At 47.4% G+C, this 25,532-nt stretch overlaps 1 protein-coding gene, 3 non-coding genes and 1 pseudogene across 4 annotated transcripts; all 5 read right to left on the bottom strand.

The window, feature by feature from the left end:
* Positions 1-2,464: 2,464 nt before the first annotated feature.
* Positions 2,465-2,583, bottom strand: LOC125430367 (annotated as a pseudogene).
* Positions 2,584-5,270: 2,687 nt separating this feature from the next.
* LOC125430366 lies at positions 5,271-5,389 on the bottom strand. The gene has a single exon (XR_007244152.1). It is a non-coding gene; the product is annotated as a 5S ribosomal RNA (ribosomal RNA).
* Positions 5,390-6,473: 1,084 nt separating this feature from the next.
* Positions 6,474-6,592, bottom strand: LOC125430342. Its single transcript, XR_007244130.1, has one exon. It is a non-coding gene; the product is annotated as a 5S ribosomal RNA (ribosomal RNA).
* A 3,668-nt stretch (positions 6,593-10,260) lies between these two features.
* Positions 10,261-23,731, bottom strand: LOC125430173 (E3 ubiquitin-protein ligase TRIM39-like). Its single transcript, XM_048491973.1, has 7 exons — positions 23,293-23,731; positions 21,093-21,188; positions 17,467-17,697; positions 14,326-14,348; positions 14,010-14,125; positions 13,513-13,545; positions 10,261-11,924 (listed from the first exon to the last, which is right to left on the bottom strand). Exons 1-7 carry the CDS (start codon positions 23,701-23,703, stop codon positions 11,413-11,415), a joined length of 1,422 nt encoding a protein of 473 aa, XP_048347930.1. The 5' UTR covers positions 23,704-23,731; the 3' UTR covers positions 10,261-11,412.
* TRNASTOP-UCA lies at positions 18,708-18,794 on the bottom strand. The gene has a single exon. It is a non-coding gene; the product is annotated as a tRNA-Sec (tRNA).
* Positions 23,732-25,532: the final 1,801 nt, after the last annotated feature.

The raw sequence follows: 25,532 nt of genomic DNA, 5'->3' as shown, positions 1-25,532 counted from the left end.
GGAATTAAAGTCTAACCAATTTCCCGAGACTTGCAAGATTACCTGCAGTTGGCAGGTACCTATCTGTGTGGTTATCAATGCTGTGCAATTCACAGAGGTGTATCTAGGCAAACTGGAGCCTGGGGACAAAACCTGAGTTTGGCGGTCACACTCCCCCACCACGACCAAACAATGATTTTTTTACACCAGCTCACAAAACACCTCCCACCCCCAGCAAAACATACATGGCTCTCTCCCCACCAACTCTCTTTCCTATTTTTGTCCTCACACCAACCCTATGAGGTAGGTTGTTAGCCTGAGAAACAGCTCCAAGCCAGTGCAAGTGGGTATTAAGCATGTAAATCTCTCACAAATCACTCCCAGCAAAACATTTACCAAACAAATGACAGTATCATCTCTCACAAAACACCTCCAGTAGAATCCACCCCCAGACAGCATCACTTTCAATGGTGTTTAAACTAGGAAGTCCAGATTCTTCTTTTAAATCCACCTTAAAGAGAGAATCAAAAGTGATGCTGTTTTGGGGTGGTTTATCCCCCACCCTGAAACAGCACCACTTTCAATGTTTAAACTGGGGACCTCACATTCTCCCTTTAAGTCAGTGGTTCTCAACCAGTGGGGTCGGGACCCCTTTGGGGGTCGAACGACCCTTTCACAGGGGTCACCTAAGACTCTCTGCATCAGTGTTCTCCATCTGTAAAATGGATAAATATTAGGGTTGGGGGGTCACCACAACATGAGGAACTGTATTAAAGGGTCACGGCATTGGAAAGGTTGAGAGCCACTGCTTTAAGTCCATGCCAAAGGAGGTGGATTTAAAGGGAGAATCTGGGAAAATTTGGAGGGTGCCTGCTATCAGGGGTGCAATTGTTAAGCTAGCAGTACCAACCTTTCAGGGTATCTTGGTGAGACTCTCCTGATGATACCACCCAGGTTTGGTGAAGTTTGGTCCAGGGAGTCCAAAGCTATGGACTCCCAAAGGGGAGCTACCAGAAGATGGGGGCTACCTTTGAGTGTCCATAACTTTGGACTCCCTGATCCAAACTTCACCAAACATGGGTGATATCATTAGGAGAGTCTCCTAAAGATACGCTGAAAGTTGCTAGCTTAACAATTTCACCTCTGACAGCAAGCACCCCCCAAATGTCCCCAGATTTTCCTTTTAAACCCCCCCGGGTTCTCTTTTTAAATCCACCTTAAAGGGAGAATCTGGGGTGCTCAGTTTAAATAACATTGAAAGTGATGCGGTTTGCCCCAATTGGGGGGACTGGATACAACACCATAAAATGTTTTCATAGCAGTAATAAAACATTTTGAAAGCATTTTGAAAATGTTTTCAAAAAAATTATTTCTGCTGTGTGGCACGGCCTATTGCTGTGCTCAGTTTGTGAGTTGGGGCATGTTCTATAATGTGATAGTGACGTTGAAACGACCTGGTGTAAAAAAATCAATGCTTGGTCACAATGGGGGAGGGCGGCTGCCCATGGGGGGGGGGCAAACTCCAGTTTGCCTAGATATGGCACTGGGCGTAGCTACAAGGGAACCGGGGGGTTGCACGTTGCACCGGGCACGCGCCTGGGGGCATCAAACTCCGGTTTTGCCCAGGGCTCCAGTTTGCCTAGTTATGCCACTGCTAACCAGGCCCGACCCTAATGACCATTCTTGATGCTTCCAAGTCTCCTCCATCACCTCTCCGCCCAGGCGCCATGTCGAATTGCTCACCAATGGCTTCAGTCCAGAACCGGGGGAGGGATCACGGCTTCGACAGTGCCACCTCCCCTACACAGCAGCGCGCGCATCGAGGCCTCCTCCTCTCAGCGGCTCCGCATCCTCTTTGGAAAACTCACCTTCCACCTGAGCATAAAAACCTTTGCCGCCTTTCTTAGCCGTGCAGAGCCTTCCCGCCATCACAGCGGCTACAGTGTGCCGCTAGCGTCAGGAAAGCCCCAGTGCGAGCCCGGCAGGCGGCCTGGGGACTCCGAGCGCCCCTGCCTCTCGCCCACTCGGCCTGACCTACCTCACAGGATCATTGTGAACACCAAATAGAGCACCGCAGAACCCTGGTGCCAGCCCCCCCCCCCTCCGGAGAAGCAGGTAAGAGTGCATAGAGGTCGGAAAAGGGTGAAGGAACTCTTTAGGTGTCCGATGCTGAATTTTCTTCCCTTCCCGAGGACCGTTAACCTCCGAGGGGGCCCATCGCTCTGCCAAGAGGCCTCGAGCAGAGAGTCTTGCCCTTTGGGTGAGCGCAGCGGGCAGGGAGAAAAATCCAGGGGAAACCCCTTGGCCCCTTTCCAAGCGGCGGTACACCTTTTTGTCAGGGGGTGTGCACCAAAGGTGAAGGGAATGTTTGTGTGAGGAAGGCGTGCCTTGGCGGCTGATGGTGTCCGGCACACGGGGCGCCGGTGGTGGGGAGGAGGAAAAGAGCGAGCGAGGGTCCGCCCCAGCGACTGCTGCAGGAGCCAAAAGCCTACAGCATCCGGTATTCCCAGGCGGTCTCCCATCCAAGTACTAACCAGGCACGACCCTGCTTAGCTTCCAAGATCAGACGAGATCAGGCATGTTCAGGGTGGTATGGCCATAGGCCCTGGCACTGGCTCCTGCGCCTCACTTGAACGGGCTGCCGTTCCACTCCACACCCCCGCCCAGGAACAAGAGACCTTCCGCCTCTCCGGACTCTGGCCCAGCACGCACCATTCTTCCACCCGGGCCAGACGGGGCGTCCAAGGCCCCGGCACACCTCACGGCTCTGGGCCTGCCCCACAAAGGAGCCACCTCCCCTCCCTTGCCTCCAAGCAGCTATGCCCTTTGGCCCATTCTCACTCTCTTCTCCCCTCGCGGCTGCTGCCCATTCTTGACGCTTCCACGTCTCCTCCATCACCTCTCCGCCCAGGCGCCATGTCCAATTGTTTGCCAATGGCTTCAGTCTTTGTTATCGACAGGAAAATAAACAAAATAATTTCCTGAAGTCAGGTTGCTTAGTACACTGGCTCCATGCCTGGACACGGAGACTTGTGTGGTTCAGAAGCCTTCATAAGGTTTACAAAGAATGTATATGCATGATTGTGCCAAGGCTATATGGTTTCCCTTGTGTTTGTGTCATTCTAGGATGTGGTAAAAGCTCCTCTTAGTTAAGTTTATGCCTGCAGTTTAGGATTTTAGTTTAACAAGGTTCTTCAGTTAGGTTAAGGTTCTATTAATTTTAAGCGAGCCCTGCCAGTAGGTAGATGTACAGTGCTGCCTATAAGTATAAGTATGTGTGTTTATCCTTTAAGGTTTTCCTAATGTTTAAGTTAGAAATGTTATTTTTGAAATTAGTGTCTGAGAATAGAAGCAATAGCCAGTAAAGGTCTGATATTATGTGACAAGGAAGTTGACTCTGGAATGCTGCTTAGACCAACGCCCAGCCGGCCCTTTGATAAGAACAACGACCCTCTTTGGACTTGCTAATCGAATCTGTTGCCAGCACCCAAGGGTCACCCAGCCTTGGAAGATGTCATCCTGTTTTGCTATTGGACTGTTTGAAGTTTTACTCTCAGGATCCAGAAGCTCATTGGACTGTTCACATCCTTACTTTCAGGATCCAAGAATTCATTGGATCATTTAAACTTGTCTTTGTCTAACACTCCCAAGGAACCACCTCAGGCAAGGAGGTGCAGGCTTTTGCTTCTGGGATTTGATCTCTTCAGCATGTGCAAAGGGATTGTTTTCTCCCTTTGGTGTTCTAGGACAGTGATGGCGAACCTATGGCACGGGTGCCAGAGATGGCACTCAGAGCCCTCTTGTGGGCACGCACAAACAGAGTTCATCATGTGTGTGTGTGTGTGTGGGGGGGGGAAATCCCACACACACACATCTAGGCTGGTCTGGTCCGCTGGGCTCGATTATTAGCATTAAACCTAAGACCTAGTTTTGGGGAAGCAGTATAGATAACCCTGTTAAGCGCTGTTAAATCCCACTGATTTTCATGCAAAGAACTAAAGCACGATCCTTCACCTGGGAGTAAGCTCAGTTGCTGGCAATGTGGCTTGCTTCTGAGTAAACCCTCCTGGGGTCGTGATTCACCTGTTCGAAGAGTTGCATGGTTGCTTCAAAGCAAAGTCAACAACTACCACCAAGCTTACTCCCGAGTAACGCATGGCTCAGAGCCAACCATTTTTTCTAACTAAAACCTCAGTATTCAGGTTAAATTGCCGCGTTGGCACTTTGTGATAAATAAGTGGGTTTTGGATTGCAGTTTGGGCACTTGGTCTCAAAAAGGTTTGCCATCACTGTTCTAGGGTATTTTCTCTGTATTAGATGGAAGGAGACCGCCTCCTTCCTGGGTTTTGGACTGTGGGCGTGGGATTGCCCCACACCTCCTTTCTTTTCTGGGTTACTGGGAAATGTATAAAAGGGGCTGTTGCACAGCCATGTGGGGTCCTTTTTGCTGAGTTGTGCCAAGAAATCACTTGCAATAAAATCCTTCCTGCTTTAAAGAAACACCTGCTTCTTACGCCTCATTAAGTTGCTGAGCTGAAATCACTTATTGTTACTGGCAATTCGCTGTAACATCTTCTGTCCAGAACCGGGGTAGGGATCACGGCGTCGACAGTGCCACCTCCCCAACACAGCAGCGCACACATCGATGCTTCCTCTCAGCGGCTCCGCATCCTCGTTGGAAAACTCACCTTCCACCTGAGCATGAAAAGCTTTGCCGCCTTCCCGCCATCACAGCGGCTACAGTGTGTGGCTAGCTTCAGGAAAGCCCCAGTGCGATCCCGGCAGGCGGCCTGGGGACTCCGAGCACCCCTGCCTCTTGCCCACTTGGCCTGACCTACCTCGCAGGATCGTTGTGAACACCAAATAGAGCACCGCAGAACCCTGGTGCCAGCCCCCCCCCCCTCCGGAGGAGCAGGGCAGGGTGCAAAAGAAATAGAGGTCGGGAAAGGGTCAAGGAACGCTTTAGGTGTCCGATGCTGAATTTTCTTCCCTTCCCGAGGACCGTTAACCTCCGAGGGGGCCCATCGCTCTGCCAAGAGGCCTGGAGCAAGGGTCTTGCCCTTTGGTTGAGCACAGTGGGCTGGGAGAAAAATCGAGGGGTAACCCCTTGGCCCCTTTCAAAGTGGCAGTGCATCTTTTTGGCTGGGTGTGTACGCCAAAGGTGAAGGGATGGTTTGTGTGAGGAACGGGTGCCTTGGCGGCTGATGGTCTCCGGCACACGGGGCGACGTTGGCGGGGAGGAGGAAAAGAGAGAGCGAGGGGCCGGCACAGCGACTGCTGCAGGAGCAAAAAGCCTACAGCACCCGGTATTCCCAGGCGGTCTCCCATCCAAGTACTAACCAGGCCCGACCCTGCTTAGCTTCCGAGATCAGACGAGATCGGGCGTGTTCAGGGTGGTATGGCCGTAGGCCCTGGCACTGGCTCCTGCGCCTCACTTGAACGGGCTGCCGTTCCACTCCACACCCCCGCCCAGGAACAAGAGACCTTCCGCCTCTCCGGACTCTGGCCCAGCACGCACCATTCTTCCACCCGGGCCAGACGGGGCGTCCAAGGCCCCGGCACACCTCACGGCTCTGGGCCTGCCTCACAAAGGAGCCACCTCCCTCCCTTTTGCCTCCAAGCAGCAACGCCCTTTTTGCCCATTCTCACTCTCTTCTCCCCTCGCTGTTGCTGCCCATTCTTGATGCTTCCAAGACTCCTCCATCACCTCTCCGCCCGGGCGCCATGTCGAACTGCTCGCCAAAGGCTTCAGTCTTTTGTCCAGAACCGGGGTAGGGATCACGGCTTCGACAGTGCCAGCTCCCCAATACAGCAGCGCATGCATCGATGCTTCCTCTCAGCGGCTCCGCATCCTCTTTGGAAAACTCACCTTCCACCTGAGCATGAAAACCTTTGCCGCCTTTCCAAGCCGTGCAGAGCCTTCCCGCCATCGCAGCGGCTACAGTTTGCGGCTCGGGTCAGGGAAGCCCCGGTGCCAGCCCGGCAGGCGTCCTGGGGACTCCGAGCGTCCCTGCCTCTCGCCCACTCGGCCTGACCTACCTCGCAGGATCGTTGTGCACACAGAATGGAGCACAGCAAAACCCTGGCGCCCGCCCCGCCCCCCACCGAGAAGCAGGACAGGGTGCAAAGGGAAGACAGAGGTCGAGAAAGGGTCAAGGAACGCTTTAGGTGTCCGATGCTGAATTTTCTTCCCTTCCCGAGGACCGTTAACCTCCGAGGGGGCCCATCGCTCTGCCAAGAGGCCTCGAGCAGAGAGTCTTGCCCTTTGGGTGAGCGCAGCGGGCAGGGAGAAAAATCCAGGGGAAACCCCTTGGCCCCTTTCCAAGCGGCGGTACACCTTTTTGTCAGGGGGTGTGCACCAAAGGTGAAGGGAATGTTTGTGTGAGGAACGGGTGCCTTGGCGGCTGATGGTCTCCGGCACACGGGGCGACGTTGGCGGGGAGGAGGAAAAGAGAGAGCGAGGGGCCGGCACAGCGACTGCTGCAGGAGCAAAAAGCCTACAGCACCCGGTATTCCCAGGCGGTCTCCCATCCAAGTACTAACCAGGCCCGACCCTGCTTAGCTTCCGAGATCAGACGAGATCGGGCGTGTTCAGGGTGGTATGGCCGTAGGCCCTGGCACTGGCTCCTGTGCCTCACTTGAACGGGCTGCTGTCCCCCTCCACACCCCCGCCCAGGTGCAAGATACCTTTTGCCTCTGCGGACTCTGGCCCAGCATGCACCACTCTTCAACCCAGGACCAGCCGAGGCGTCCCAGGCCCCGGCACACCTCACGGCCCTGGGCCTGCCCCACAAAGGAGCCACCTCCCCTCCCTTGCCTCCAAGCAGCTATGCCCTTTGGCCCATTCTCACTCTCTTCTCCCCTTGCAGTTGCTGCCCATTCTTGACGCTTCCAAGACTCCTCCATCACCTCTCCGCCCGGGCGCCATGTCGAACTGCTCGCCAATGGCTTCAGTCTCCTGTCCAGAACCGGGGGAGGGATCACGGCTTCGACAGTGCCACCTCACCTTCCACCTGAGCATGAAAAGCTTTGCCGCCTTTCCGAGCCGTACAGAGCCTTCCTGCCATCACAGCGGCTGCAGTGTGCGGCTAGCTTCTGGAAAGCCCCAGTGCGAGCCCGGCAGGCGGCCTGGGGACTCTAAGCGCCCCTGCCTCTCACCCACTCGGCCTGACCTACCTCGCAGGATCGTTGTGCACACAGAATGGAGCACAGCAAAACCCTGGCACCAGCCCCCCCCCCCTGTCCGGAGGAGCAGTGCAGGGTGCAAAAGAAATAGAGGTCGGGAAAGGGTCAAGGAACGCTTTAGGTGTCCGATGCTGAATTTTCTTCCCTTCCCGAGGACCGTTAACCTCCGAGGGGGTCCAATGCTCTGCCAAGAGGGCATTCCGGGGGCGGGGCATTAATAATTTTGCTGTTTTTACTGTACTGTACTTTTACTGTAAAAAAAGTTCCTAATTTCCAGCTGGTATCTTTCTGTCCGTAATTTAAACTCATTTTAGCAAGTCCTATCGTCTACTGCCAACAGAAACAACTACTGCTCCTCTAATGGACTGCCTGTCAAATACTTAATACTTTCAAATACTTAATTTTGTTTCTAGAAATCAAAAGAAGGATACTTTCCTTAAACAAGGAACTTTACCATCTTTCTAAAACATGTTTTTAAAACAGCCCAACAGGGAGAATTATCCCGTTTTCTACCTTCGCTAACCAGCCACGTAGGAAACAATAGGACTTTATGATTTTTGGACCTAATGGAATTTCTAACGGAAAAGCAGACCCAATTAGTAACCTCCTCTCGGCACACACAAATAATTAGTAACCCACTCTCGGGAACTGGTGAGAACCTGCTGGATCCCACCTCTGGGCCGAACCCTTCTCAGTTTCTGGACTCTCCAGATGAGGGCTGTTGTAGCACAGTGAAGTAACAATTATTGATTTTTTTTAAAAGCCCTCTGGTGGCATGATGGCAGAAAAATGGCAGCTGATGAGGATAAATGAGCAGCGGCAAGCAATGGCAAACCACTTCTGAGTGATGAAACTTGCCTTTCCATTACCAAGATCCAAGCAGGGAAGTTTTATGAAAATTCCATCTATCCTTTTAAATTGGGTGGGCTCCAATTTCCATGTCATTCCTTCAATAAACTTACTTATTTAGTTAAAAATTTGAGATTTTTTTCCAACATGAATTTTTACTCAGGTTCATGTAATGTGACATGCTTGGGCTCTGTTGTGATACCATACCCCTCTCTTTTCTTGAATCAACTTGTAGAACATCTGTTTACTCCAGCTTTACTCTTGGAATGCTCTAATCAATGGCTGTCATCACCATCTAAGTTAAAGAATAGTGGGATTCCAAGGCACTGCATAAAGCAGCCTTTAAAACAGCAGAACAAACAAAATTTACAAGGGGCTGCTGGCGAGACCGTTGAAAATAAGCACCTTCTGTCCAGAATGGCCTGATAACGTGCTTGGACTTCACTGTGCCTCAAAAGATTACTGCAAAGCAGGTTTGGAGGAGTATATACCCAAAACAAATGGACAATTAGAGCAAGATGCCATGCAGATGCTTCTATCCCTACCCCATCCGACCCCCACAAATACATTCCTGCACAGATGCCAGAACAGAGCATAATCTCTGTGGGGAAGCAACCCGACAGGGAAGTCTGGAACATATCCAAGAGATAGAAGAACCATTTTAATAAGGGAACAAAGAATCCAAAGTGGCAAAAGGATAATGAGATCAGCCTTCAGTGAAAGGTACAATCTAAGATAAGGTTAATCAGATAATGGCTGACAAATAGTTATACACTTATGGAATGTTTGATTGTAAAACTATATGACTGGTCTAATTGAAAATACGTGCTGGTCTAGGCTGCAGGCCAGGGGTGTTGGTTTACAGTATCCAGGCTTGCCTGTAGTGAGAGAGCCAACCAAGCTACAGACAACTCAAAAGCAGGAACCTTTTTAGAAATGCCAGACAGAGAGTCAGGAATTGCCAAGTCAAAAGCCTTGATTATCAAAACAGGAGGCCGAGGATCCATTACACAAGATCAAAGTCCAACGGATCTGGTCTGGAAGTCAGAGGTTCACGGAGTCCTGTCAGCAAGACAGCAGTCAAGTTGCACAGTTGTATCCACATCTGCCTGCTTCCCAAATAGCTCTCCCATAGGAGACGAATCCTCATCCTGTGGATACTCATTCCTCTCTTGTTCAAATACCTGCCAGTGAACTAGTAAACAAGCACGACACCTTTTAGCCTGCATCTCCTTTTAGCAACACTGTCTACATAGATTCGCTGGCACAAGAGACCATGGTAGACTAATCACCCATTAATCCTCAGCTAGTTCTGAGTCAGGGACAGGAGGTGCTTCTGTCACACTTTGGGTTCTGAACCTTGGTCAGCCTGCTGTTCGATTCCACACAGGTGGGCTCTGACTGGCCTGAGCTCTTACCCTTTGGGGGCTCTGGCTGAGTTGAAGTCTCACCCTGTTGGAACTCTGGTTGGACTGAGTTCTTCAGGGCCAGCTCTTCTTCTGAGGAATCCTCACTTCCCTGGGGCTGACCCACAACAAAATAGTAATGAGCCAACAGTGACTGAGAACATAGGTGCATCTACTCACAGGCAGCGCCATCTGGGATCACATCTAGCCTGTGCTCCGCCAGCTACATTGGCTTCCAGTAGAGTTCCGGATCGTCTTCAAGGTGTTGGTACTGACCTTTAAGGCCTTATGCGGCCTGGGACCCTCGTATCTTCGAGACCGCATCACCCCATATGTCCCTACACGGCCTCTTCGTTCAGTGGAGGCCAATTTACTGGTGGTCCCTGGCCCCTCGATGATGCGGCTGGCCTCCACATGGGCCAGGGCCTTTACGGCTCTGGCCCCGGCCTGGTGGAACGCTCTCCTACCAGCTATCCGGGCCCTGCGGGATCTCGGTGAATTCCGCAGGGCCTGTAAGACAGAGCTGTTCTGCCGGGCCTTTGGAGGGACCGGCCGCTGATGGTGCCCCCCCCCCCTTCTTGGCTCTTACATCCGGGCCTGATACTATCTGAAGGGACTCGCCGATCCTCCCTTTGGGAAAGGATTTAATAATAGGTAGCTGGGCGCCACTTACACCTATAATTATCAGTATTACAGTTAGTCTTTCGCTGCTTTTATAGATTTTAATTAAATTGTTATGATTTTATGACTGTATTTTATTATATATTGTACACCACCCGGAGCCCTCCGGGGATAGGGCGGTATAAAAGTCTAAAGTATAAATAAATAAATAAATCTATCCAGTTCTTGCTATTTAATTATACTGGTAAATGTAATCTTGCCCGCCAGTTAAAAGTTATATTGATTTAAGACTGTGCACTTACATTAAGTGGGACCAAAGACTATGTTAGGGATGGCTGTAATAAAAGGCAATGTGTCAAGCATAAATAAACATGAAAATGTTAGAATCAAACATAGCTTCTCTGCTTCTGCTGCTATAAGCATAAGCCGAGTTTTTGGATTCAACAACATCTCTCCCACTTTATAATTACCTGTATAAAACTAATTGCTATTGGATATTTTTAATAATGGGGAAATGGATACTAAAATCCTGTAATAGTACAATGATTGCACTAGACCCTCTGTGAATCTAGGAAAGTTGCTGGGGTGACTTATTTCCAAGAGTTTAATAATTAGGGAGAGGGAAAATAAATAGAGGTCTATGACTTCTTACATGCAAATCTGTATCTTGATTAAATCTGGCAAAAGGCCATTGGCAGCCATTGGTCCTATCCAGAGGCATACCAGGGTGAAATGGTGCCTGGAGACATCCGTTCTCCGGGGGGGCACTTTGCCTGGGGCAGGGCCCACCCCTGAGCCCTGCCCCCTCCCGATTGCCGGCTCCAAGCCGGCAGTCCCTATTTTGCCCTCCCCTCTGGGGAGGACAGAAGCAACTGGAAGGCTCCCTACTGGGGCCTTTGCTTTTATAAGGAGGAGGCGGGCCTTGGGGGGGGAGCCAGCAACTGGGAGGGGGGCAAGGCTTGGGGGGTCCTCTAACTTCCTTGTTGATGATGACATGTGTGGGGCCGAGGGTGCCAGAAGATGACAAGGCAGCAGGACTTCCTGCTGCCTTGCCGTCTTCCTGGACACGTGGGGGGGCTGATTTTGCGCCCTGCATGTGACCAGATCAGTGGCGCCCGGGGACAGAGGGTACCCCCTGTCCCTAGGCAAATACGCCACTGGTCCTATCAGTATCTAATGCCTTATACCTTTGTGATCTGCTTTAAATCCAGAATGACTGCCACTCCTTAATTCCCAATCAATAAAACATATTTCTGTCCCCACTTTACAGCTCTGTATAAACATGCACCGAAGGTTGGGTTTAATCCTCCCATTTTGCCCATGACATTTATATGACAAAAAGATCTGAACTGATCTCTGACAGGTGTTCCCGTCAGCCATCGAGCGTCAGCTGGGAAAGCAGCACTTTAAAAAAGGGGAAGATCACCTCTCCAGCAAATGAAATTGATGCAAAAGTAAAGACTGAATCCTTTGTGTCAGCATTTAGAAAGGCCACCTGCCCTCTCTCGTAGTCAAGAAACACTCGGATCTTCCTGGGGGTGTAGCTGAGAGACAAGGGGGTCACGGGGATGGTGAGAGCATGATATTGACCAAAATCTCCTTGCAAGGCCCAGATCCCTTCCTCTGGGGTCAACTTCAGCTCCATCTTTCTCCCCACAGATCCTCTGGCTACCCCTACGACCCAGATGCCTCCGTCTTCCACGTTGACTTCCCAGTAATGTCTTCCAGATGTGAAACCTTCCGAAGCCAGCACGCAGCAAGAGGACTTAAATCGCTTTGTGCTAGGCGTGACATCGGTCCTGGTGACATCCCATCTGGCGCTTTTTCGGTCCTTAGAAATTATAACTTGGGGGTTTGCTGTGTCTGGATCCAAGGTTACATTGACTGGAAAAAGAAAGGAAGGGAATTGACATTCTGTAAGGGGAAACTACTTGCTTGTCTGCGTTCTAACTGAAAGTGAATTATCTTGGGATAGAGCGTATGAATGTTTCACTTATACTACATGTCTGTGAATTGCAAGAAAGTTCCACAGGTGACACAAGAATCCAAAAGCTCCTTCTGCAATGCTGAGCTAACCTCATTTGGTACAGAACTTTTTGCATCAAATCCCTTGACCTGTAATTAGCTTCAAAAAGCAGCTTTGTGGGCAGGTGAGAAATGGCTCTAGGAATGCCAACTCCCTTTCGGGAAACTCCTGGGGATTTTGGGCAATGTTTAGGTAGGGCAGAGTTTGAAGGATAGCCAGTGTAGGAAGGCTAAGGCTAGGGCAGTGATGGCGAACCTTTTTGGGACCGAGTGCCCAAATTGCAACCCAAACCCCACTTATTTATTGCAAAGTGCCAACCTGGCAATTTAACCTGAATGCTGAGGTTTTAGTTTAGAAAAAAACGGTTGGCTCCCTCTTCCTCCTCCCCACCTGCTCGAGTGGGGGATAGCCTGGTCTAGCCTCCAGCAAGTCCTGCATGCACCACTCTGTGCCTCTCTAGCATCTCTGTCTCCTCTGCCCCTCTCCCCTCGGGCAGCAGTCACCCAGAGCACAGGCACCAGGCCCGCCAGCCGAGTCCTCCCTGCTCACCGCGGTGCGCGCATGTTGTGCTCAGTGGCCCAGGCCAGCCTAGATGTTTGTGTGGGGTGTGTGATTTTCCGCCCCCCACATGACAAACTCTGTGTGCGATGCACCACAGAGAGGGGCTCGAAAAGAGGTGCACACCTCTGGGCACCCGTGGCCATGGGATTACATGCTTAATCACTGGGCTAGGGTGATACACAATGCAGTCCTAAGGAGAGTTAGTCTAGTCCAGGGGTAGGGAACCTTTAACACTCAAAGAGCCATTTGGACCCGTTTTCCACAGGAAAAGAAAACACTTGGAGCCGCAAATAATTTTTGACATTTAAAATAAAGATAACACTATATATATATGGGGGGGGGGTTACCTTTGACTCCGCTCATTCTGAGAAGCACATGGATGCTCCCGCCCTGCTGCCTGCAGGGCAGGCAAGGATGAAGCCGGCGGCTCAGCCTCGCCGGCTGCTGGGAAAGCGCCCGCCCCGCTCCAACGGGGGGGGGGGGGCAAGAGGGGAAGCCCACGGTGCGGCCCAGCCGACCATGGGCAGTTGGTGCGCCTGCCCTGCTGCCTGCAGGGCGGGCAAGGATGGGGCTGGCGGCTCGGCTCGTGGAGCCACAGTGCAAGGGCAGAAGAGCCGCATGTGGCTCTCGAGCCACAGATTCCCTACCCCTGGTCTAGTCTAAGCCCGCTCACTTCAGTCAACATCCTGGCTGCAGCATTCTGCACCAACCAAAGTTTCTGAACACTTCAAGAGCAGGCTCTGAGCAGCTCCACATAAGGCACGTTGCAGTAATCTTATCTGGATGTAAACAGGACACGTATTACATTTGGGATCTGCACTCCAAATAATCCATTGCTTATAGAAGCAGACCTGTCTTTTTGCAAGGGTTAGACCAGATACTTACCCCATTCTGTTCCCATTTCTGACGGCAGAGTGTCTAAAAGAAGAGAAGTGATATGTTATTTGTAAACAGTGATTCAATGCTGAAATGAGGTATCTTAATGCTTAAACAGTCATGTTGTCTGAGCTGAGGGCCCTGTTTGCTCCTTCAGCCCAGATGCATGAGAAGGGTCTGTTTTCTGTTGGGATGTAATGGGAAGGGAACTGACAGAGATACCAGAAAAGACAGAGGAAGAGAACTGGTCATAAATCAGGAATGAATCTGTACATTTATCAAAAGGTCAATAAATCAGCAAAAAGATCAATAAATGGCAATAATTTCAAGAGCTTTCGATCAACAAGTATTTAGTTTTACACATACACAAAGAGAGAGAGAGAGAGAGAGAGAGAGAGAGAGAGAGAGAGAGAGAGAGAGAGAGAGAGAGAGAGAGTGCAGGTCACTCATGGAAGTTTCTGACACAACGTTCAGTACAAATCTATGATGAAGCCAAACTTCAATACCTTTGAAGTTGTTCAGGATTTCTGCAAGAGCAACGTTCCTCTCAGAGAATTCACGTAATCCCTTTTCCACCTTAACTGACTTTTCCTCGGGTGCCTGAAATTGCTTCTTATCAAACCTACAAACAGCAAAATAATTTCCATTATGTTGATGTTTGATATAGCAATAATTTTAATTCTTGATCCCAAAAATGCTGCTGCACAGTTGATCCCAAAACCAGAAGCCAGGGGTTCTCAGTCACAAACAAACCACCTCCACCAGAATGAAGGTGGGCGTCATTCTGGGAAAATGTGCCTCCGATCACAGGGTGCCACATACCTGCGCATGGTGTTTTTAATATCCTAGAGGGAAAAAATGAAATGGGGTTAGGGAGAGAAAGAGCATGCCACAAGAATCAGCTATTCTAGCTACTTTCTCAGTATTTTAGATCCATACTGGAAACCCACTGGTGTACACCACTGATTATTTGGAGGGGGGAAACCAGTGAAAAATAAGTGAATTGTGGTGGATGCATGTGAAAAAATGTGTACATTTGCTTTGCCGGATCACAGAAGAAGATGGTCTCATATGCAACAAACAGAGCATCTGGTAACACTGGTGTGCATTCTACCACTCCATTGAGCAAAGTTTGATATCTTCCTCCAACTTAAGAGGTTCTTCCTTTAGTAGAAGACTCACTTAAGTATGAGGAAGGTTTCTTAGGCTAGAAGTACTTCCTTCATCCTAAGGTAGGATACATGCTAGCAGATTGTACACTTTTTAATGATTGCAAAGACATTTCCCATGCACACTCTTATGTTATCAGGTAAATCAGTCCTGTGATTGTGTATTTCATCTGAAGTAGCCAGCCTCCCATGTCTTCTGTTTATATTACCATTGTCAGCATCATCTGCATCTTTCATCTGGTGCATCTGCCCCCCCATTCGCACAACCCCCCCCCCCCCACAGTAAACAGAATAGAAAGGAGAAACAGAAATTGATATTCTGGTTTGGGATTTATTAATTGGTGACCATCTTTGGTTTTAAGGATTAAAATAGAACCATCTTAGAACTGCATTTATACTGCAATGTTTTAATTGTGATTCTATCTGATATTGTAGTGGATTTTCACCAGTGGTGGGATCCAAAAATTTTAGTAACAGGTTCCCATGGTGGTGGGATTCAAACAGTGGCGTAGCGCCAATGGGGCTGGGCGGGGCATCACGGGGGCGTGGCCGGCCATTCCGGGAGCGGGGCATTAATAATTTCTCTGTTACTGTAAAAAACTCTTACTGTAAAAAAAGTTCCTAATTTCCACCTGGTATCTTTCTGTCCATAATTTAAACTCATTATAGCAAGTCCTATCATCTACTGCCAACAGAAACAACTACTTCTCCTCTAATTGACTGCCTGTCAAATACTTAATACTTTCAAATACTTAATTTTGTTTCTAGAAAGCAAAAGAAAGATACTTTCCTTAAACAAGGAACTTTATGATTTTTGGACCTAATGGAATTTCTAACGGAAAAGCAGACCCAATTAGTAACCCCCTCTCGGCACACACAAATAATTAGTAACCCACTCTCGGGAACTGGTGAGAACCTGCTGGATCCCACCTCTGATTTTAACCCTTTACTTGTAAGTTGCCCTGAGCCTGACTTTGGCCGGGAATTGGGTAGAGTATAAATGTAATAAAATAATAAAATAAAGAAATAATTTTATGTGATTAAAATTCAGAAGATTGACACTAGGAAGTTCAGAAAGTTGACACAAGAAAGTTCTGTATACAGTGATACAGAAATAGACAAGTGCCGGCTATTCTAAGATAGATAACATCAGTGGGGCAAGATTCAGGTTAAGTGACACCTGGGAATACTTGTATTCAGGATAATTGTATTCAGTAATTGTGATGGCAGAGATGGGCAAGCAATTGAATCAATTTATAATAAAGCCTATAGGCTGCCAAGGTAAAAAAAGGGAGGGGCTTTGTTTTGCCATCAAATCACAACTGACTTATGGATACCCCATAGGGCTTTCAAAGCAAGAGACCTTCAGAGGTGGTTTGCCATTGCCTTCCTCTGCATACTGAACCTGGACTTCCATAGTGGTTTCTTGTCCGAATACTAATCAGGGCTAACCCTGCTTAGCTTCTAAGACAGTGGTGGCGAACCTATGGCATGGGTGCCAGAGGTGGCACTCAGAGCCCTCTCTGTGGGCACATGCAAACAAATCCTCCCCCCCCCCCACATTTAGGCTGGCCTGGGCTGCTGGGCACGATTATTAGCATTAAACCTAGAACTACTTTTGGGGAAACAGTGTAGGTAACCCTGTTAAGTATTGTTAAGCCCCACTGATTTTCATGCGAAGAACTAAAGCACGATCCTTTACTTGGCAGTAAGCTCGGTTGCTGGCAATGGGGCTTGCTTCTGAGTAAACCCTCCTAGGGTTGTGATTCACCCATTGGAAGAGTTGCACGGTTGCTTCAAAGCAAAGCCACCGACTTACCACCAAGCTTACTCCCGAGTAACACACGCCTCGGAGCCAACCATTTGTCTAAACTAAAACCTCAGTATTCAGGTTAAATTGCCGTGTTGGCACTTTGCGATAAATAAGTGGGTTTTGGGTTGCAATTTGGGCACTCGGTCTCAAAAAGGTTCTAAGATCTGATGAGATCGGGCTAGCCTGGGCTATGCAGGTCAGAGCTCAGTATCATTACTTCAGTCTTTTGCTATATAATCCCAAAAGACTGAAAGGGAAAGAAATCTCTTTTCTTTCAGAGTTGCATAGAAGGAAAGATTTCACAAGATGTGTCACTGGACTATGGTAATAGAAGATGCTACATCTAGAGGTAGTGGGTTGGGTCCAATAGCTTTTTGGCTTAATCCCACCCAACTCTCCTTATTACCAGCCCCTGTCTCTAATGGCTTTTATCCATGCAGGTCTCAAGATCTTCAGCATCACCTTTTCTGGGAGGTGTTTAAAGGGGATCCTCCCTCCCTTTTTCATCAGCAGAAAAACACCATTGTCTCCTCTATGCTTGATAGAGTTGGGTGTGCAAGCATTGCAGGTTCCTTGTGTCTTCTTCTGGCCCCTGGCCTGACGCCTTTTCTTGTTCAACATCTACCTCTCAGCCTGTTAGCTCTGGTTTTAATTGTTTAAATGACATGCTTCTTGTGATATTAGTGGTTTTCACGATGCAGTTTTATTATATATATTTTTAATCTGCTGGCAGTCTTGTTGGTCCTTATCAGGATAAAGACCTCCAAACCCTTGCATGGTTGCACACTCCCCCCTTCTATTTTGTCTGTGGTGTTGTGTGTTCTTGAAAGGTGTTGTGTATATACCCATCTCACTTCTGTCTGACCAAGCAGGCATTAAGCAATAATATCTGGGAATTTTATTTATAACTGTTCTAATATTCATACATAGTGTGCCTTGCACAACGCCTACATATTCCCAAGCAATAGTGGACAGGCTTACCCACAGGAATTCACTGTCTGGCTGTCCACACTTTTCTTCTACTTCACTGATCAGGGCGCTGAGAGAGCCAATTTCCTCTGCAAACGCCCCTTCGTGTTCCTTCTGATGCCGAGTGATCTCCCTCTCCAGTCCACTCAGGTGAGCCAGCAGGAGCCTCTTCTGTTCTTCCAGGAAGTAGTGCAGCTGCTCAAACTGGGAGGTGACTTTCTGCCTCTCAGATTCTGTTTGCTTCTGTGATGCACAGATGTAAAAGAAGGAAGGGTCAGCAGCCAGCGCATTGGGGAGATCAGCAGCCCCTTGGTTTTATGAACAGCTGAAACAATATGTCACCTGAATGCAAGATCGGATGGACTTCCCAAAAATAAGTGAACAACAAATCTGACATTTTAGAACTGAAATATCCAAAGTTCTGACTACAAAATTCAGGATATGCCAGTGAACTTGTGTCTTATGTTCTTTGGCCCACCCCTAAAAGTCACCATGAGATTCAATGGTTCAGAACAATGAGAAAAACAGATTCTATGAATTCTTATTTTTTCAAATTTTGGATCTGTAAATCATTTGAATTGTGTCCGGTAGCTTGGGTACCATCCTGTTCTGACACACAACCTATTCTTTATGAATAGCTGAAACAATATGTCACCTGAATGCAAGATCGGATGGACTTCCCAAAAATAAGTGAACAACAAATCTGACATTTTAGGACTAAAATATCCAAAGTTCTGACTGCAAAATTCAGGATATGCCAGTGAACTTGTGTCTTATGTTCTTTGGCCCACCCCTAAAAGTCACCATGAGATTCAATGGTTCAGAACAATGAGAAAAACAGATTCTATGAATTCTTATTTTTTCAAATTTTGGATCTGTAAATCATTTGAATTGTGTCCGGTAGCTTGGCATTTTTTTGCTCATGCAGATACTCCTTGTCTATTGCGTTGATGTGGTCTTGCTCTTCCAAGTGCACATTTAATATCACAGACCCTGCTATTTGATACTAGTGAAGTGTCCATTACTAGAGTGAGTGGGGTATGGATGGAGGAAGGTCTGAACTCACAGGTGGGAAGGACTGCAACACATCTCCATAAGCTTGACGAGGTTATATTCCATCACTAATCACAAGTACAAATTTTAAAAATTCTTCTGTATCTTTGGTGTGTATGCTAACAACCCACAATAATGAAGCTTCTAAAGCTAAAAAAGTAGTCTTGAAGATGTAGTCTTGAAGATGTTCTCTGGACTAGCACCCAGAAAATGGAATTGAATCACTCTGTTGCTAAACAGCTACAGGTCTGAAATCTGCACCCCAGACCACTGAGGATCATCTGGGCAACTTTCCTTCTTTTAGCCTCCCTGATTTTATCTGACAGACTTTTTTGCTTTCTAAATCCCAATGTTTCATTTTGGCTTCAAATTCCTCCCTAGATACCATCTCTTCAAGTTTATCCAATGTTACTTTCATCAATTTCTCTGTTAATGAAACTGCTTCCATAGCGCTTTCTATGAGCGATACCATGAGATCGTGTGAACATTTGTTAAGGATTGCAGCCCACCTACTTTTAAACTCATCCTCTGAAAATGGCTGGAGCTTTTTGGATTCTAAGGCCCCTAGGAATCCAATGATTAATAATATAATCATTTAAAGCAGTGGTGGGATCCAAAAATTTTAGTAACAGGTTCCCATGGTGGTGTGATTCAAACTGTGGCGTAGTGCCAATGGGGCTGGGTAGGGCATGACGGGGGCATGGCCGGGCATTCAGGGGGCGGGGCATTCCTGGGCAGGGCTGTGGCAAGGATGCAGCTGCTGCGCCGGTCCTTGGGTGGGAAACGAATGTATGCAGGCGCAGGCTGCCACGCACACCGGTGCACCTCCTGCTAGACTGCTTCAAGTTCTGTGCGCTACTGCTGAGAGGAGGGGCGTAACTAAGGCAAAAATCATGTGGCAAAATCACCAATTAGTAACCCCCTCTCGGCACACACAAATAATTAGTAACCTACTCTCGGGAACCTGTGAGAACCTGCTCGATCCCACCTCTGATTTAAAGTGACCACATGTATGTGATGTTTGGCCATTTTCTTTTAAAGTTGTGTGATTGTGGACACAATTGTGGACCAGTCACCCAAATGGTCTCCTAGTATGTTATCCTTTCCAGTCACACTTTTAAATTCTGGTCTCTGTCCCCTTCACTAAATGCCAACATGCTTGTAGAAGCCAAAAACCCCTCACGATTCATGGTTTGAATATGGTAAACACCAGGTGGGGCCTAGAGATCTCCTGGAATTACAGCTGATCTCCATACTATACTGACCTTGGAGAAAAATTACTGCTTTGAAGGATGGAACTCTATGACATTATATATATAATACCCAATTGAGGTCCCTCCCCAAATTCTGCTTTCCCCAGGCTCCACCATCAAATGCACAGGAATTTCCCTACCCAGGTTGGGCAATTCATACCATCTCCCCATATCCTGTAGAGCCAATCCAAACTGAACTGGATGTCTGTGAACACCTTGCCTCCGGAACTACTCAGTTTACTTGATGCAGGGGCATACCTCAGGAAAGTGTACTGTGTAGTTGTACCCTAGGGCAGTGTTCTCCAACCTTTTTGACGTCACAGTACCCTTGACCTCACTCTTCATATCTCACGGTACCCCTGCCATCCTCCCCGCACTTTCCCCTCCCAGTTCCCCTGCTTGTCACCCCCCACCTTCCCCTCCCAGGGTGAAGGGAAGCACAGGGGTGGGGGTAAGTGGCTGCTGACCTTGTGGTAGGCCCTGCCCCCTGGGCCAGCTCCATATCCTTGCTGGTGCCAGCAGGAGACACCACAAAAGTGAGGGGGGCCGGTAGCATTGCCGCAGTACCCCTGGGACATGCTCACGGCACCCCAGGAAACCCTGGAACCCTGGTGGGAATCGCTGCCCTAGGGTGTGACAAAATGTTGGAAACTGGATGACAGGATGAAGGCATATGTGTTACACCCAGAGATTACTTGCGAGCATGATAAAAAGTGGCCTGTTGTAAACTCGTACATAAGGAAAGTCTTTTTGTGCATCCTGCTTGTTCATGTTAGATTCTTTTGCAATCAGAAAGATAATATTTTCAGTTTATGTAAGTGTATCTAATTTCTTTGGAGTTTAGGCTACATTCTATTCACATGGTTTAATGTTTGAATATACAACTTGAGATGTAGGAGTACTTTAAAAAGGTACACTGGTTAGAACAGGGGTTTTGTATATGTGCTTGTCATCTGCGGGGATCTTGCTGTTTCCCTGCTGCGAGCTACCAAAGGATAAACGCAAGGTCGGAGTGCATGCCATATATTGTGAGTGCTACACAGTGACATCCAAGGACCACTCAGACACAATCATGTATGTTGGAGTTGCCAACTACCAGGTGGGGCATGGAGAGCTCCCAGAATTATAACTTACCTCCAGACCACAGAGATCAGTTCTCTATGACATTATACCCAGCTGAGGGCCCACCCCATCCCAAACTCAACCCAGGCTTCACCGCCAAATCTCCAGAAATTTCCCAGCCTGCAGTTGGCAACCCAAAATGTAGATATGTATGGACATATCTACAGCATCTATGGCTTGCTAAGCTATATCAATTTACCAGATATTTACCAGATACTCTTGATGTCTAAGATCTCCAGTGAGTTTTAATCCCAGAAGTTTCTCTCTCTCTTCTTTCATACTCTGGAGTCGGCTGTAGATTTCCTTCTAAACAGAACAAAACTGATGTTGAGATATATTCAATTAATAATAATTAACTGTTCAGTTTTTTCCCCAGTAGGTTAAATCTCATTTAACAAAACAATGTCAACAATTACTGCTTCCCTACCTGCATATACTTTGCATGCTCTTAAATCCACACAACTTTGCTGTTAACCAGACTCGCTCATCTAACTTCTAAAAGAGACCAGAGGAGTACTTAGCTGAACAAGACAGCACAACTTTCCAAAGAGCAAAGAGTGATAATGAATGGCCCAATCTCAACTATGGAACTAAGGCTCATTCCGCACATGCAGAATAATGCACTTTCAAACTGCTTTCAGTGCTCTTTGAAGCTGTGCAGAATAGCAAAATTCACTTTCAAACAGTTGTGAAAGTGGTTTGAAAACGCATTATTTTGCATGTGCGGAAGGGGCCTAACAGAGGTTTTGAAGCAGGTAAAGCTGAATAAATCACCAGGATCTGATGGGCTACCTGCATTATATTATGAAACCTTTGCAGATGTATTAATGGAACCTCTTCTTGAAATTATGTATGGGATTTTACAAAAAGGGAGGGTTCCAGATTCATGGAGAGATGCCAACTGATATCTAAAGAAGACCAAGATTTAACTGATATTAAATAGACCAATATCTCTTGTAAATAATGATTACAAACTGTTGGCAGCAATCTTGGCAAAAAGGTTAAAAAAACTTCTTAAGAACTTTCCTACACGATAATCGGGGGGGAGGGGGGGTGGGTAACCAAAAAGACATCTGAGAGACAATCTTAGAACAATACTGAATGCGATGGAGTATTATAAGACAAGCGACAAGAAAGTAGCGACAAGTACATTTTCAATGTATGCCCCCTGGTTCTAGTATTGTGAGAAAGAGAGAAAAATAAGTGGGTAAGCAGCATTATAAACTGAAAGCCTTCACAGATGATTTAGTGATGACACTAGAAGAACCAGTACAAAACGTTGAAAGTTTGTTGGGAAAAATAAAAGAATTTGGGGATTTGGCGGGATTTAAACTGAATTAGAATAAAACAAAGATATTGACTAAAAACATGGATCAAGTATCACAGCTTAGATTATCTCAATTATCTGGATGCATAGTGGGAAAAAGTATTTGGGAGAGTGGCTAACAAATAAGAACTCTATGTTATTTCAAAATAATTATGTAAAAGTGTGGAATACTGTGAAGAAAAATTTGATGAGATGGAGTAGACTGAATTTATCTTTGATGGGTAGAATTTTCCCTTTTTTTAAAAATTGCAAAGCCATGGGTGGTTGGAGGGTTCTGGGGGACTGGGGCAGAGAAATTGGGGGGAAACCTGCCATGTGGAAGCTCTGTGGCTGCTGTTTTTTAGGTATAGCTGCACCAGCAACAGGGAAATCACAATATCTTGTCCCCTTGTAGAAGCTGCCCAGGAGGAGAAATTTAACATGCACACTCCTTTTGGTGTGGAGGAGGCTCTATTAGGATAATCCAAATGTAGCATCCTCATGCTGACAGAGGCCCCTTCCGCACACGCAAAATAATGCGTTTTCAAACCACTTTCACAACTGTTTGCAAGTGAATTTTGCTATTCCGCACAGCTTCAAAGAGCACTGAAAGCAGTTTGAACGTGCATTATTCTGCATGTGCGGAATGAGCCAGACACACAAAAAAGCTGTTTTGAAATGTCTCAAAAGGGTTTATAATCACCTTCCCTTCATCTCCCCATGGCAGTCACCTTGTGAGATGGGCAGGGCTGAGAGAGTTCTGAGAGAACTGTGACTGGCCCAAGATCTCCCAGCAGGTTTCATGTGGAGGAGCAGAGAAACAAACCTGGTTCACCAGATTAGAGTGTGCCACTTTTAACCACTATTACCCCCACAGCAAATCAGGATGCTTACCAGATGTCACATGCTTATCTCAAGGGTCTGCCCTATGGCTTAATGGAACAGGCTCTGCTTTGCACGCAGGTTCAATACCTGGCATCTCCAGTTAAAAAGGAATAAGCAGTAGGTGATGTGAAAAACCTCAGTCTGAGATCCTGGAAAGCCGCAGCCATTCTATTCAATATTGACTGTAATGAACCAGTACAAGGCAGCCTTATGTGTTACCTTATAATCCTGGGCAGCTTCCTCAATGGGAAACACAGTGTGGCTTCTGTGTGCTCGGGACTCCCTGCAGATATAACAGACGAGGTTCTTCTCCTCACTGCAAAACAGCTTCAGAGCCTCCTGATGCTTCTCGCACATCTTTTCCCCTCCTGCCCCTTTCAAGGCTTGACGATTCAGCCGCTTGGTGATTTCCACCACATTGCCCAGCTCCCGGTTGGGCCTGAAATTTCTCTGCAGGGCAGTCTCCCTGCATTGAGGACAGGAGAAATTGGTGTTCCGTTCTTTCCAGCACAAGGTGATGCAGCTCCGGCAGAAGCTGTGCCCACAGGGGATAGAAACGGGATCTTGGAAATACTCCAGGCAGATGGAGCAAGTGGCTTCTTTGTGGAGGCTTTCCACAGGACTCTCCATGGTAGCTCTGACTTCTCCGCTCAGTGCTCTTTCGTCATTCTGGCCGATTGGCTGAGCCAGACAGAGGATTACGGCTGAGCGCTCCAGCTGCTGAGAAATGTAACCCTCTGTGTACTGCAGGAAGGCCTAAAAGAGATATGCAATCTGGAGAGAAAAATCAGTGGTTTAATAAGACACCCAAGCTGGAAACCTGGAAGGGGGGAGTGAGGGAGGCTAATTGTCCCTGATCTCTTCCCCCCCACCCCCCCCACCCACCCCCTTAACTGATGCTCAACTGCTCTCAACATTCCATCATTGGGGAAGCATGTTTAGTTCTCATCAGGGCAGGACTTGGGGGGGAAAGGTGATAAAAGGAAAATCAACGCAAAAATTCTCTAAAAGCATCCTATTGTTGTGCCAGAACTAATGTGAATTTAGATTAATCAAGGTGCCCTTTTTGCCAGGAGATTAATTGACAGGTATTGGAAAGCTAAGCAGAATTCTCTGTCATCACTGCTTTTTTTTAAATTTAGAATCATAGAATAGGAAGGGACCATACATGCCATCTAGTCCAACGCCCCGCTCAATGCAGGATCAGTAGAGCATCCCTGACAAGTATTGTCGAAGGCTTTCATGGCCAGAATCACTGGGGGGTTGTGTGTTTTCCAGGCTGTATGGCCATGTTCTAGTAGCATTTTCTCCTGAAGTTTTGCCTGCATCTGCGGCTCGCATTTTCAGAGGATCTGATGGTAGTAAAGTAAGTGGAGTATATAAGAACCATTTGCCTGTTAACAAGTGTAAAGGGTGCAATTAGCAAGCTTGATTTGCATGTGTTGGGTGGGATCCACTCATTTAGCATGTGAGTAACTATGAAGATAACAGTAGTCAACTAGTGAGGGCATGTGCATTATAATAGCCTGGCCTTTTGATCCCTTTGATTGCTTATTGCCTATAAGGAAAAAGGACACACAGAAATTAGAAATTTTGTCTCCAAGGACTTCCACAGATCACAGCTTTTAAATCTTCAAAAATTACTGCAGCAAAAATGCCAGCAGTGCGCCCATTTTACAGATAATGGAAGTAAACCCATAAGAACAGCCCTGCTGTATAAAATCCATTTCATTTTTGGCAACATCCAATCTGGTGAGGAGTTCTGGGGAACATGAACACTTGTAAAAATCTTGTGTTAGTTCAGGAGGTTTTAAAAACATGACATGGCTTTTGATTTTGGACTACCCTCCAAAGATTGATCTAAACCCCTTTTAAAGATATCTAAGATAGTGGCCATGACTATAACTTGTGGCAGTGTGTAACACGACTAGAGTTGATAACAAGACCAGAGTTAAAAAGTGACGCATGTGCCTGATTACTGGAGGCGGGCTAGGCATGCAACTGATACCCCCAAATTAGATTTATCCACAAAGGTCTCCTTGACATTATCTCAAGACACTGCATTTTTAAATGTGTGTGTATTTTTAAATCCTGCCCTTTCTCCAAGGAGCTGAGAGTAGCATGAATGATTATCCCCCCCCCTATTTTATTTTTCACAATAACCCGATGAGAAAGGATAAGCTTAAAGAGAACTATCCAATTGCACCTCAAACTTTTGCTCACAGGCCTCCACAATCCAGCACTCTAAAGACTCATTGGCAGAATTTCAAAAGACAACATGGGCTGCAGTTTCTGCGGACAAACTGACTCTACCTACCTACCCTGTTTCCCCGAATATAAGACATCCCCTGAAAATAAGACGTAGTAGAGGTTTTGCTGAATTATGAAATATAAGGCATCCCCCGAAAGTAAGACGTAGCAAAGTTTTTGTTTGGAAGCATGCCCGACGAACAGAACAC

The sequence above is a fragment of the Sphaerodactylus townsendi genome, linkage group LG03, assembly GCF_021028975.2.
Source record: "Sphaerodactylus townsendi isolate TG3544 linkage group LG03, MPM_Stown_v2.3, whole genome shotgun sequence".
Lineage (NCBI taxonomy): Eukaryota > Metazoa > Chordata > Lepidosauria > Squamata > Sphaerodactylidae > Sphaerodactylus > Sphaerodactylus townsendi.
Note: the sequence above shows the minus strand (reverse complement) of the source record. Positions and strands in the feature narration are given on the sequence as shown.